Source organism: Rhinopithecus roxellana, chromosome 15 (assembly GCF_007565055.1).
Source record: "Rhinopithecus roxellana isolate Shanxi Qingling chromosome 15, ASM756505v1, whole genome shotgun sequence".
Lineage (NCBI taxonomy): Eukaryota > Metazoa > Chordata > Mammalia > Primates > Cercopithecidae > Rhinopithecus > Rhinopithecus roxellana.
The window spans coordinates 55,185,490-55,198,145 of NC_044563.1; the positions used below are offsets into that span (position 1 = coordinate 55,185,490).

A 12,656-nucleotide genomic window follows, 5' to 3' on the forward strand; every position below is an offset into this window, starting at 1 on the left:
ATAAGAACATTAGTAAATGTTTATATAAGCACAAAATATTTTAAAACTGTGGCACTTCTGAAAAGCGTGCTTATTTATTCATTTTTGTTTGCTAGTTTGTTAAAAGAATGTTGAAAAGGAGTCAGACAAATCTAGGTTATAATCCTGGTTCTCCCCCTTAATAACTGTGTCACCTTAGGGCAATTATTTAATATTTCTGAGCTCATTTTCCTTGAAATGTATATAATAATTCCCAATTAGTTGGACTGTTGGTGAGATTAGAAGTCTGTGTAGTAGTGAGCATAGTACCACCAGGCATGTGGCAGCACTCAAAGGCCTGCTTCTTTATTTCACTCTGGTTTCATAATGGCATGCACTTAAATCACCATTTCCTACAATAACGTTTCCTGTGTCTGCTTCCTTCAATGTACATCACCTCCCATGTCAAAAATGCATTAAAATATATTAGGGGGGAAGTGTTCAAGGAATTTTCAGTCTGTCTTTTCTAGATGTCATAAAAAGAATTTATGTGTATGTGCATAATGCTTTCTGGTTCTTTCTGCTTATAATGGCAATGTTGCACCTGTATTACTGAATACCAACAGCCAGCTGGACGTGCACATTGGCTATCCCAGGTATATTCCTGTTACCTACACTTAGCTCCTGTAAGCATTTGAGTTTGCAACCTCTCTTAAACACTGAACTTCCTTAGAACATCTACCACTTCATTAAAAAATTTTTTTATCTGCATATCATTTCTTAGACAAGGAAATCACAAAGCAGCCATGTATCGTTAAACAATCTAACGTGTAATAATTTACAAAAAATTACCTGATGGAATATCGGCTCTTTTACCTTAAGGTAAACCTGCAAAATATTAGAAAAACACATGTGAATGAAGTACATTATGAAGGGAAGAAAAACCAATTCCAACTACTCTGCGAATCCCAAACCTCTTCTGCTTCCCCCATCTTACTCGGATTTGAATCCAGCCATGTAAAAGCAATCAGATCAAGTGGCATGCCACAGGAAGGCTGGGAGCTACAGGAGGATTTCCTTAGTGCTAGCCCTGTTATGGTGAGCAGAATGTTTTAGATCGGTTGTGGACCACTCCAAACTCTGCATCAGTATCAAGGAGGGATAAGGATACATGGATACTCATGAGGAGTGAAGAAGTTATGTTGACAATCCCCGTAGCAGATCTGTTCTACAACAGAGAGAACACCGGACTTAGAGATAGGAGTAAATTTCAGCCTCTGCCACTTACTTGCTACATGCCTTGGACAAGTTATTTAACTAAAAGACGTATCTTTCCTCTTCTGGATAATGAACAATAATAGTGGTGAGGAATGATAAGCTAAAATACCTGAAAGTGTCTAGCATACAGTAGGTGCTCAGTAAGTGAAGACATGTAAAACAAATTTCTTGTGCTTTCTTATGCTTCCAGAAATCTCTAACTCACCTTTCCAGATGCATTCGCGGTTACACAAACCCTAGTTGTAGGTTCCAATGTCATGTGGATGATTACGCTCAATGCCTAGTTAAGATTTAACAGGTATGTATTGCCCTACAGGAGCACAATTTTTAAATGATATGGTACAGGGGAATCAAAATTCAAGTCATAACCCTGCCATGACTCTCATCACTTGCAAGACACAGTTCAAATTTCTTAGCCTTTCTGTTTGGTCTCACTATTGTCTTCTTATCTCCTCCTCATCCAAGTCTCCAGAAAGTACTGTGCTTCCTAAAATGTGCTAGTTTCACGCTTCTGTATTTTTAAACATGCTGCTCTTTACTTTGTTCAGAAATCCTCCTCTACTTATTAATCATCTTTTAGGATTCAACTCAAACTATACCTCCTTCTTGAAGCCTTTTCTGATCCTTTCTCTATACAGCAGAAGCAACCAGTCACCCTCCTTTCTACCATTACTCTTCATGTATAAACTTTGTGGCATTTAATAGTTTGTTTTTTCTCCCTACAAGACTATGATATCTTTGATACTAAGTACTGGATTTAGATATTTCTATATCCTCATTTAATGTAGCAATCCCATAAAATTTTATATAATTTTACTATTTGGCTACAAAATTTATTTCTTCTGGAAGAAGTTTCTACCCTCAGTACAAACAAACAAACAAAAAAACCCCAGATTATTTCCTTTAAGCATTGTGAATTTTAAAAGTATGATGTGTATGAGATATTATATATCTGTAACTCTAAACCCAGTAAAGGAGAATGCTTTTAATCTCTGAAATTTCTTATTTCAGAATACTAATTTCCATTTATATAGGTAATGCTATCAGATTCCCATTGTGACTAATAAAAGAAATGCAAAAGGACATGCCTCATGCCTCTTAAAGACATTTTTTGTTTGTTTGTTTGTTTTGAGACGGAGTCTTGCTCTGTCACCGAGGCTGGAGTGCAGTGGCATGATCTTGGCTCACTGCAACCTCGGCTTCCCAGGTTCACACCATTCTCCTGCCTCAGCCTTCCCAGCAGTTAGGACTACAGGCGCCTGCCACCACGCGTGGCTAATTTTTTTGTATTTTTAGTTGAGACAGGGTTTCACCATGTTAGCCAGGATGGTCTCGATTTCCTGACCTCGTGATCCACCCACCTCGGCCTCCCAAAGTGCTGGATTACAGGTGTGAGTCACCGTGCCCAGCCTTAAAGACATTTTTTAAAGCAAATAATTATGGAGTCCTTCCTATGTGTTAGGTATTGATTTTCACAACTAACATAAAATATATACTATTTTCTTCATTTAACAGATAAAGGGAACTAAGGCTTATAGAGATTAAGTAATTTGCAAGATCCCAAAGTTTTTAAGTAACCTGGATCCAAACTTAAATCTGACTTCAAAGTCTCTCTCTCTCACCAATTCTCTATGTAAACTTGATTGGCCAGGCAAGTCACTGACAATCTCTAGACTTGATTCTCTTCTTTCATATCATAACAAGACTTCATTTCACCTCTGAAATTCTACAATTCTTTCATGATTAACCAATATGTAGTTGATATGGTTTGGCTGTATGCCCACTGAAAATCTCATCTTGAATTGTAATCTGAATTGTAATCCCTGCGTGTTGGGGAAGGGACTTTGTGGGAGGTGAACAAATCATGGGGGTGGTTCTCCCATGCCCTATGCTGTTCTCATCATAGTGAGTGAGTTCTCATGAGATCTGATGATTTTATAAGGAGCTTCTTCCCCCTTCACTCTGCACTTCTTTCTCCTGCCACCATGCGAAGAAGGATGTGTTTGCTTCACCTTCCACGATGATTGTTAAGTTTCCGGAGGTCTCCCCAGCCATGCGGAACTGTGAGTCAATTAAACTTCTTTCCTTTATAAATTATCCAGTCTTGGGTATTTCTTTATAGCAGCATGAGAATGGACTAATACAGTAGTTTAGGCAAAGTAATGTGGAAACGAGTAAATAGTGTATATGTGCCCTTTCAGCCTCCTATTCAACATCTCAACTAACTGAAATCTAGCTTCTGCCTCCATCAATTTACTACTGACAGCATCCTCATTAAGGTTACCTGGTCTTCCAACTGAAAATTTCTATTAGCTCTCAATCTTCATTGTACTCATCCTTTCAGAGGCAACTCTTCTTCCATTTTTTGCTTCTAGAAATCTTTGTACTCCATGACATCAGGCTCTCTGAGCTTTCTTATATCCCTGATTGCTTGTTCTCAGTCTCTTTTGCTAGCTCCATTTCTTCCACCTAGTCCTCAAATGTAAGTATTTCATTAGGTTGTACTTCTAGTCTTTGTCTGTTTTTAGACAGGGTCTCACTCTGTCATCCAGGCCAGAGTGCAGTGGCACAATCATGGCTCACTGAAGCCTTCAACTCCTGGGCTGAAGCGATCCTCTCACCTCAGCTTCCTGAGTAGCTGGGACTACAGGTGCATGCCACCACATCCAGCTAATTTAAAAAAAGTGTTTTGTAAAGACAAAGTCTCACTATGTTGCCCAGCTGGTCTTGAACTTCTGGGCTCTAGCAGTCCTCCCATCGTGGCCTCCCAAAGTGCTGGGATTTCAGGTGTGTGCCACTGTGCCTGGCCCCTTTAGTCATCCTAACGGCCCATGCTACTTTTTCAGGTCATCTATTCTCACATTTTTGTACTATCTATACCCTGACAATTCTCAAATCTACATCTTTAGTCCAGCCTAACTGTTAAGCCTCAGATGTCATTAATGTCAGGCACCTCAATCTTAACACATTTCATATTGAATTTATCTCTACCCCCACCCCATGGTGCAAACCTACTCATTATCTATCCTGCAAAAACTGTTCATCCTCCAAGTTTCCTGTTTTGATTAAAGACATACTATCTATCCTGACAACCAGGCCAGGAGTCATTCTAGACAACTCATTTTTACTCTACTTTCACCCCCTCTACTATGACGTGGGTCACATATCCTGCAGTTTGTTATTTATGACCATTTCTTTTCAACCCCACAGCTATATTACTTTCACCTGAGTCTCATATCTTACTAAAGCAAATACAAAAGTCCCTGGGTCTAGCCTCATACTCCTGTAATCCAGCCTCCATAACCAGAGCAATCTTTCTAAAACACATATCTGATTACATCTTCCCTTTAAACTAGTAATTGGCTCCACACTACCTTTTTTCTTTTCTTTTCTTTTTTTTTTTGAGACAGAGTCTCACTCTGTCGCCCAGGCTGGAGTGGAGTGGCACGATCTCAGCTCACAGAAGCCCCCGCCTCCCGGGTTCAAGCAATTCTCCCACCTCAGCCTCCTGAGTAGGTGGGATTACAGGGGCATGCCACCATGCCTGGCTAATTTTTCCATTTTTAGTAGAGACAGGGTTTCACCATATTGGCCAGGCTGGTCATGAACTCCTGACCTCAAGGTGATCCACCAGCCTCGGCCTCCCAAAGTGCTGGGATTACAGGAGTGAGCCATCATGCCTAACTGCTCCACACTACTTCGAGGATAAAAATTTGAACTCTTAAACAAAGCATACAAGGGTATTTATAATCTGACATCTGTCTAATTCACTAGACTCATTCACTGCTCTTCAATTACTATATGTTCCAGCCATATTAAATCTTGCCCAATTCTACCAGTGGTGTTGATTTAATGAGACAATAAAGATAAAGTACATGGTTACAATATCTGGCATATAGTAAGTGATTGAAAATGGTAGTTCACTATGTTGTTTCAAAGTTCTCTGCCTATGAACAAACAATAGTGCTATCTACAAATGCTTCACCACACTCTTGCCCAGGGGCCTGATGAGCTCCTAATCATCAGTTAAATTCTAGTTCAGATGCCTCCTCTTGAAAGCTTTCCTTGACCCATGCATGAAGGCTTGATTGAACCTCCTTTATCTCATCACCATAGAAGTAGTTTTTACCCCTATTATTACAGTTATTATCTTTTGATGCAATTCTTTGTGTACATGCCTAAAATCTCTAATAGAATGAGCTTCTCACAGATAGCAACTGCTTTTTAATCATTTCTGTATTTCTAGTGCTTGACATGGTAAGTTTTCAATAAATGTTTTTTGAAATAAATATTTTCATAATATAAAATGCAATTTACTTGAGGAAAGAAAGCATTAATGTAGGATTAGAAGTGACTAGCTATCTCAACTTACTAGGGAAAAGTTAACCATTAAAACATTAACATTAGGACCAATGGAGCAGAGCCAATCTCTCATTTTTAACAAATAGGAGCTAATATGCCCATCTATGAGAAAAATTAATTTTTCCCTATTGCTGCTAATATTTGCTTTTTTCTTTTCCCCTTTAAAAACTAAACAGAGTTTTAAAAGTATTTCAACTACAGTGAGAAGTAACATTTGAACAGGGAACAAGGGAGCAATATTTGTCAGTGTGATATTCCCGTTTTGTGTAGAAAGATTTCAGTTTGACAGCATAAAGCAAATACTGGAAGTAAAATATGCCAAACTCTACAAATGGTGAATTTACATGCTTAATCTGTTAGAAACAAAATATGACTTACTGTGGTTACTATTAAACTGAATAGAACTAAGGTAAAAAGCAGATGGTAGTTTACTGAGTTCTTGATCTTGAAACATTCAAACCTTGAAAAAAAGAGAAAGAAACTTTTAAAAGAATATATAAGTAGGAACATAAATAGAATGCTGCTTTACCACTTGCCTGTGTCTCTCGATGATCGAGTGATACCCATCATTTCTTTCCACTCGTAGTCTTAGAAAACCTGCACTGCCTATTATCCTCTAAGAGGCTGGAAGGACTAGGAGTAGACACATGACTTAAGCTGGGACAATGAAAGGCTCTCGCCTGAAAGTCTGGAGTTTGGGAGGGAGAGACTGAATCAATTCAGTATAGAGAGTCAGCTGGGCGCGGTGACCCACGCCTGTAATCCTAGCACTTCCGTAGGCCAGTGCAGGAGGATCCCTTGAGCGCAAGAGTTCGAGACCACCCTGGGCAACAAATTGAGACCCTCTCTCTACAAAAAATAAAATAATTAGTGGGCATGGTGGTGCATGCCTGTAGTCCCAGCTACTCGGGAGGCTAAGGTGGGAGGAGAGCTTGAGTCTGGGAGATAGAGGGTCTGGATGACAGAGCAAGACCCTGTCTCCAAAAAAAAAAAAAAAAAGTATAGAGAGTCAAAGTCATATGGACTCAAGGTCTGAGGCTGATATTTGGGGGCAGCCAAATTGAATGAAGAAGTAGATGAATGAGCAGAAGGTTTGAATAGATATATATCTCAATCTGCAGGGAGAGAAAAATAGAGCAGACACAAAGAGGTAAAGCCATGTGGAGGGGAAGGAATGGCAAAATGGCAAAAAGAGGGAAGGGGGAAGAATCTGCCCTTCCAGTTCTAGTAAGGTGGGGCTATACTTCCTGCTATTGGGTCCCATATAATTTCCTCACATCCTTACAATAACTAAGGATACAATAAATAAGGATATAATTTCCTCATATCCTTACAATAAATAAATAATCTCTCCTAATTCAAGCTAGCTTGAACCGGTTTCTGTATCTTGCAACTAATGATTCCTAAGGAACATTATTGGAGAAAATACCAGTCTATCATAATTGTCTCTTTCCTTATCCATCTCCTCAACTAGCCTGAGAATTCCTTGTGTGCAGGAATAAATTTTATTTTTTCATATATCTAGCACAAAGATAATGCTTAACACATAGGAGGTATCCGGTAAATATCCAAATATGAACAGACAATTGGCCATCAGTGAGTATCCAATCCAACCTTTGAGGACTGTGACTTGGTATAGGCAGCAAGAGTGTTCTCTCAGTTTGCTATTGGCTGTGGGAATTGGACCAACTCTTATTTTCTTGTTTGTAAGGAAAGGTGGTTAGAAGAGGCACTTTCTAATATCTCTTTTACCTTTAAATTTTGCGACTTGGATAATGATGAAAATATTAGGTGAAATATTAGTTTTTACTTTTAAACTCTATTATTCCAAATTCTAAAGCAAGTTATCTATTAAGAAACCAAGGTCTTTATGAGGCCTGGCTTGTATTTATTACCATGGTTATTTCACTTTATTACATATAGTCACTGTCTTATCTGTCCCCTTCCTCAGACAATGAGTTCCTTGACTCTGTATATACAGAGTCTAGGATCATGCCTAAAATAAAGGAGGTTTTCCAGTACATGTTTCACAAATGAACAAGCACACAGAAGGCGAGACAGATTTAAAAATCATTAGAGGCCGGGTGCGGTGGCTCACGCCTGTAATTCCAGCACTTTGGGAGACTGAGGCGGGAAGATTGCTTGAGGTCAGGAGTTTGAGACCAACCTGGGCAACATGGCGAAATCCCGTCTCCACAAAAATTCAAAAATTAGCCGGGCATGGTGGAGCACACTTGTAGTCCCAGCTACTGGGGAGGCTAGGTAGGAGGATGACTTGAGCCTGAGATGAGGAGGTTGCAGTGAGCCAAGATCGTGCCAATGCACTCCAGCCTGGGTGAGAGCCAGACCTCATGTCAAAAAAGAAAAAAAGCAATACTATTGAAAATAGCATCCTACCCATGAAAAACAGAGGGTTAAATTTCACAAAGATCTGTTCACTTAAAATCACAAAACGTCACTGAGATAAATTAAAGGAACCTAAATAAATGGAGAAATATACCACATTCATGGTTTGGGAGACTTAGTATTGTTAAGATATTAACTTTCCTCAAACTGGTCTATAGAGTCGAAGAAATTACAGTCAATCTTCCAGCAGACTATTTTATAAAAATTGACAAGCTGACTCTAAAATTTATGTGGAAATGCAAAGGGCCTAAAATTTCCAAAGCTACACTGAAAAAGAACAAAATTGGAGGACTTACTCAGTAACTGAGTTCAAGATTTACAATAAAGCTACAGTAACTACACAGTATGAGGATACACACAGTGATCAATAAAACAGAATCGAGAAAAATGTCAAGATAATTTAATGCAGAAAGAATAATCTCAAAGATGGTTCTGGAACAACCAGATACTGGTAAAAAAAAAACATGATCTTTGACAAAACTAACTCAAAATGTATCATGGACCTAAATGTAAAATAAAGTTATAAAACTTCTAGAAAAAATAAACAAACAAAATATCTTTGATCCTGGGAAGGCAAAGATCTATTAGGACACAAAAACACTATTCATAAACATTTAAAAAATAAATTGGATTTCATAACAATTTAAAACTTCCGTTCTCCAAGAGACATTAATTGAAAAGAGAATTCACAGACTGGAAAAAATACTTAAAACACAAATATCTGACAGTACTTGAACCCAAAATACATAAAGAATTCTTACAATTCAAAAAGAAAAAAAGCTAGTTTATAAAAATGGGGGCTGGGTGCAGTGGCTCATGCCTGTAATCCCAGCACTTTGGGAGGCCGAAGCAGGCAGATCACGAGGTCAAGAGATTGACACCATCCTGGCCAACATGGTGAAACCCCGTCTCTACTAAAAATACAAAAATTAGCTGGGGGTGGTGGCAGGCACCTGTTGTCCCAGCTACTTGGGAGGCTGAGGCAAAAGAATCACTTGAACCCAGGAAGTGGAGCTTACAGTGAACTGAGATCATGCCACTGCACTCCAGAATGGCAACAGAGTGAGACTCCATCTTAAAAAAAAAAAAAAGGAAAAAGGTTTGAATAGATAGTTCTCAATATAACATATACAAATGGACAATTAGAATATAAAAAGATGCACATCATTAGTCACTAAGACAATACAAATTAAAACAGCACAGAGATAGTATATCATACCCACTAGAATGACCAAAATAAAAAAGACTGATAATACCAAGTCTTGGCAAGGATATGGAGCAAATGGAATTTTCATATATTGCCAGTAGAACCATAATAAGGTGCAACTAAATTGAAAAACAGTTTGGCAGTTTCCTATAAAGTAAAACATATACTTACCATACAATACAGAAATTCCACTTCTAGTTATATAACCAAGAGAAATGAAGTCATATATCCATACAAAGACTTGTTAACAGGTGTACATAATCCTTTTATTCATAGTAGCCCCAAACTGGCAACAACCTTAATGTTCAACACTGGTAAACAGTATAAAATGGACTACTACTAATGATATATGTAACAACATAGATGAATGTATTCATCAGAAGTAATTGGCAAATTAGTGCCCTCAAAAAATATTACACTGAATAAAAGAAGCCAGTTACAAAAGAGTACATATGGTATAATTTCTTTTATATAAAATTCCAGAGCAGACAAACTAATCTATAATTATAGAAAGGAGATCAGTGGTGGTCTGGAGGCCAGGGTAGGGGTCAGTATTCACTGTAATGGGTCAGAAAAGAATGTTCTAAAGTGATAGAAATGTTCTGTTTCTCTTTCTTGCCATAAGGGTAATGGGTACATAGAAGTATACATTTGTCAAGACTCATCAAACCATACACTTAAACTGGGTGCATTTAATTCCATGTAAACTATGTGTCAATACAGTGGATTAAAAATTATTTCACCCCTTTCATTTCCTTCTATGTGTCACTTAAAGCGTACTACAGCAGGGTCTTTCTGAATGGGGGAATATGAGCATAAATAGATACTGCAGAAGATTGCCGAGGAAAGATTAGAATCAAGAGACATGCTTTTTGAGAAACAAAAGCTTTGCCAATAAGTTTGTTTTATAAACAATTAAATCATTTATTTTAATCTTCATGGGGAATTTATAAGTACTATAACCTCCGCTTTTACAAATGAAGGAACAAAGATTAAGTGACTTATTTAAGCTCATTCAGTTACTAAATATCAGAGCTGGAAATTGAACTACAGTATCAGTATCCTTATCTTCTAAGTAATATCTGCTGTTCCCTAGCATTAACACTGTTTTTTCTTTCTTTCCTTCTTTCTTTCCTTCCTTCCTTCCTTCCTTTTTTTTTTTTTTTTTTGAGACAGGGTCTTGCTCTATCCCCTAGGCAAGAGGGCAGTGGTGACACAATCATAGCTCATTGCAACCTCGACCTCCTGGGGCTCAGGCAATCCTCCTGCCTTAGCCTCCTGTGTAGCTGGGACCACAGGTGTGCACCATCATGTGAGCTAATTGTTTAAATTTTTTTGTAGTGACAAGGGTCTCACTATACTGCCCAGGCTGGTCTTGAACTCCTGGGCTCAAGCAATACTCCTGCCTTGGCCTTCCAAAGTGCTGGCATTACAGATGTGAGCAACTGTGCCCGGCTCTTAGCACTAATACTTAAGAGTTCTTTGTACCCATTATATGATGGTTATCTGATTCAATATAGTCATAATTGCTAGCTCAAGAATATCTTCTCCTAAAGATATATAAACATCAGAATAGTTTTTAAAATATGTTATTAAAGGAGTTTACCTTATTTTTTTAGAACAAGGTGATAAACTATGGATCAAGAGCCAATCTCTTGGCCTGAGCCTGTTTTTTTGTTAGTTTGGTATTGTTTTTTGTTTTTCTTGAGACAGGGTCTCCCTCTGTTGCCCAGGCTGAAGAGCAGTGGCACAATCATGGTTCACTGCAGCCTCAACCTCCTGGGCCCAAGTGATTCTCCCACCTCAGCCTCCCAGGTAGTTGGGATTATAGGCAATACACTACCATGCCTGGGTAATTTTTTAATTTTTGTAGAGACGAGGTCTCCCTATGTTGCCTAGGCTTATCTTGAACTCCTGGGCTCAAGCGATCCTCCCACCTTGGCCTCCAAAAGTGTTGGGATTACATGTGTGAGCACTGTGCCCAGCTAAACCTGTTTTTAAAATAAAATTTTACTGGAACAAATGAGTCATATTCATTTATTTACATATTATATGTGGCAGCTTCCAAGCTACAGCAGCAGAGTTGAAGAGCTGCAACAGAGACTCCTGTCCCACAAAGCCTAAAATATTTACAATCTGGCCCTTTACAGAAAAAGTTTTCTGATCCCCGTTCTACATCTTTTTTTTATGGGGGGACAGGGTCTCACTCTGTCACCCAAGCTAGAGTGTAGTGGTGCCATCTCAGCTCACTGCAGCCTCTGCCTCCTGGGTTCAAGCGATTCTCCCACCTCAGCCTCTCAAGTAGCTGGGACTACAGACACACATCACCACGCCTGGTTAATTTTTTGTAGTTTTACTAGAGACAGGTTTTCACCATGTTGGCCAGGTTGCTGTTCTATATCTTCGTACCTAACTTTGAAATAGGGCTTGATGCCACATGGGTCATAGCAGCTAGATGGGCATTCTTACTTTGATTGTTTCTGGATAAAGATCAGTCTTAGTAAAGGTAAGAGCCAACAGTGATATAGTTGGTTATAGCTAACTAAAAATAAAAGAAAAAAACCCTTTCAATTACTTTAGTGTGTACCATTAACTTTGAGAGAGGTATCAGGAAGCAGAAGTCAGATATGAACTGCTTTAAATTGTGGCTCCACCACTTAAAAGTGTCTCAGGATCCTTAGGGTGTTGCTTTTCTAGCTGGAAACCTCTGTGGCTGGTGGCACCTTTGCCAGAGTTTTGTTCTGGCCCACTGGGCTCATTCTGCCCACTCGGTCTGGCAGGCTGCACTTGGCTCATGCTAACAGCCTGGATCCCATGCCTGCTAAGGGGAAGCCAGGCATGGAGCAGTGAGAGGTGTGTGAATGGGCAAGCTTGGGGTCTGATCACTGTGTACAGCCAGGCACACTGGCTGTTGTAGCAGGGCGGGCAGCTTCAGAAGCCAGCAAAGGCACTGTCTCCATGCAAGCCTGTGGTTTGATCAGATACACCGTAAGCATCTTCCACTGTGGGCACCCACATCTGGACAAGGGGAATGCTTGGTGCCTGGAAACTTGGAGATGCCAGAAACCACCAAGCCCCAAAAAGGGTGTCACAGCCCTGGCTCCCAGAGCCCCTAGGTCTGGGCTCTCCGAAGGGCCACAGCTCTTCTCTCCTTCTCATCGCCTGCAACATGGCAAGTGTGGGAGAGGGATATGTTTCAGCCCTGTTTGTGTTACATCTCTTTCAGTCCACCATTTGGCAGGTCCTAAGTTCTTGTCCTGCATCCAGGAAGAATGAGGTATGTGGACAACTGAAGGGTAAGCCAGGTGGAGAGGAGCTTTATTGAGTGACAGAACAGTTCTTGGGAGACCCAAAGTGGGTAGCTCCTATCTGCAGGCAGGTCATCCCAACGAATGTCCAGCTCTCAGTGGAGAGGAGACCCAGAGTGGGTAGCTCCTATCCGCAG

At 39.6% G+C, this 12,656-nt stretch overlaps 1 protein-coding gene across 1 annotated transcript in view; it reads right to left on the minus strand.

The window, feature by feature from the left end:
* ACER3 (alkaline ceramidase 3) overlaps positions 1-12,656 on the minus strand; it is a 163,653-nt gene that overhangs the window by 41,525 nt on the left and 109,472 nt on the right. Inside the window, exons 5-6 of the mRNA XM_010366770.2 lie at positions 5,977-6,058; positions 811-846 (exon numbers count right to left, since the gene is read on the minus strand). Coding sequence (XP_010365072.1) covers positions 811-846; positions 5,977-6,058 — 118 coding nt within the window. The remainder of the gene's footprint in view (positions 1-810; positions 847-5,976; positions 6,059-12,656) is intronic.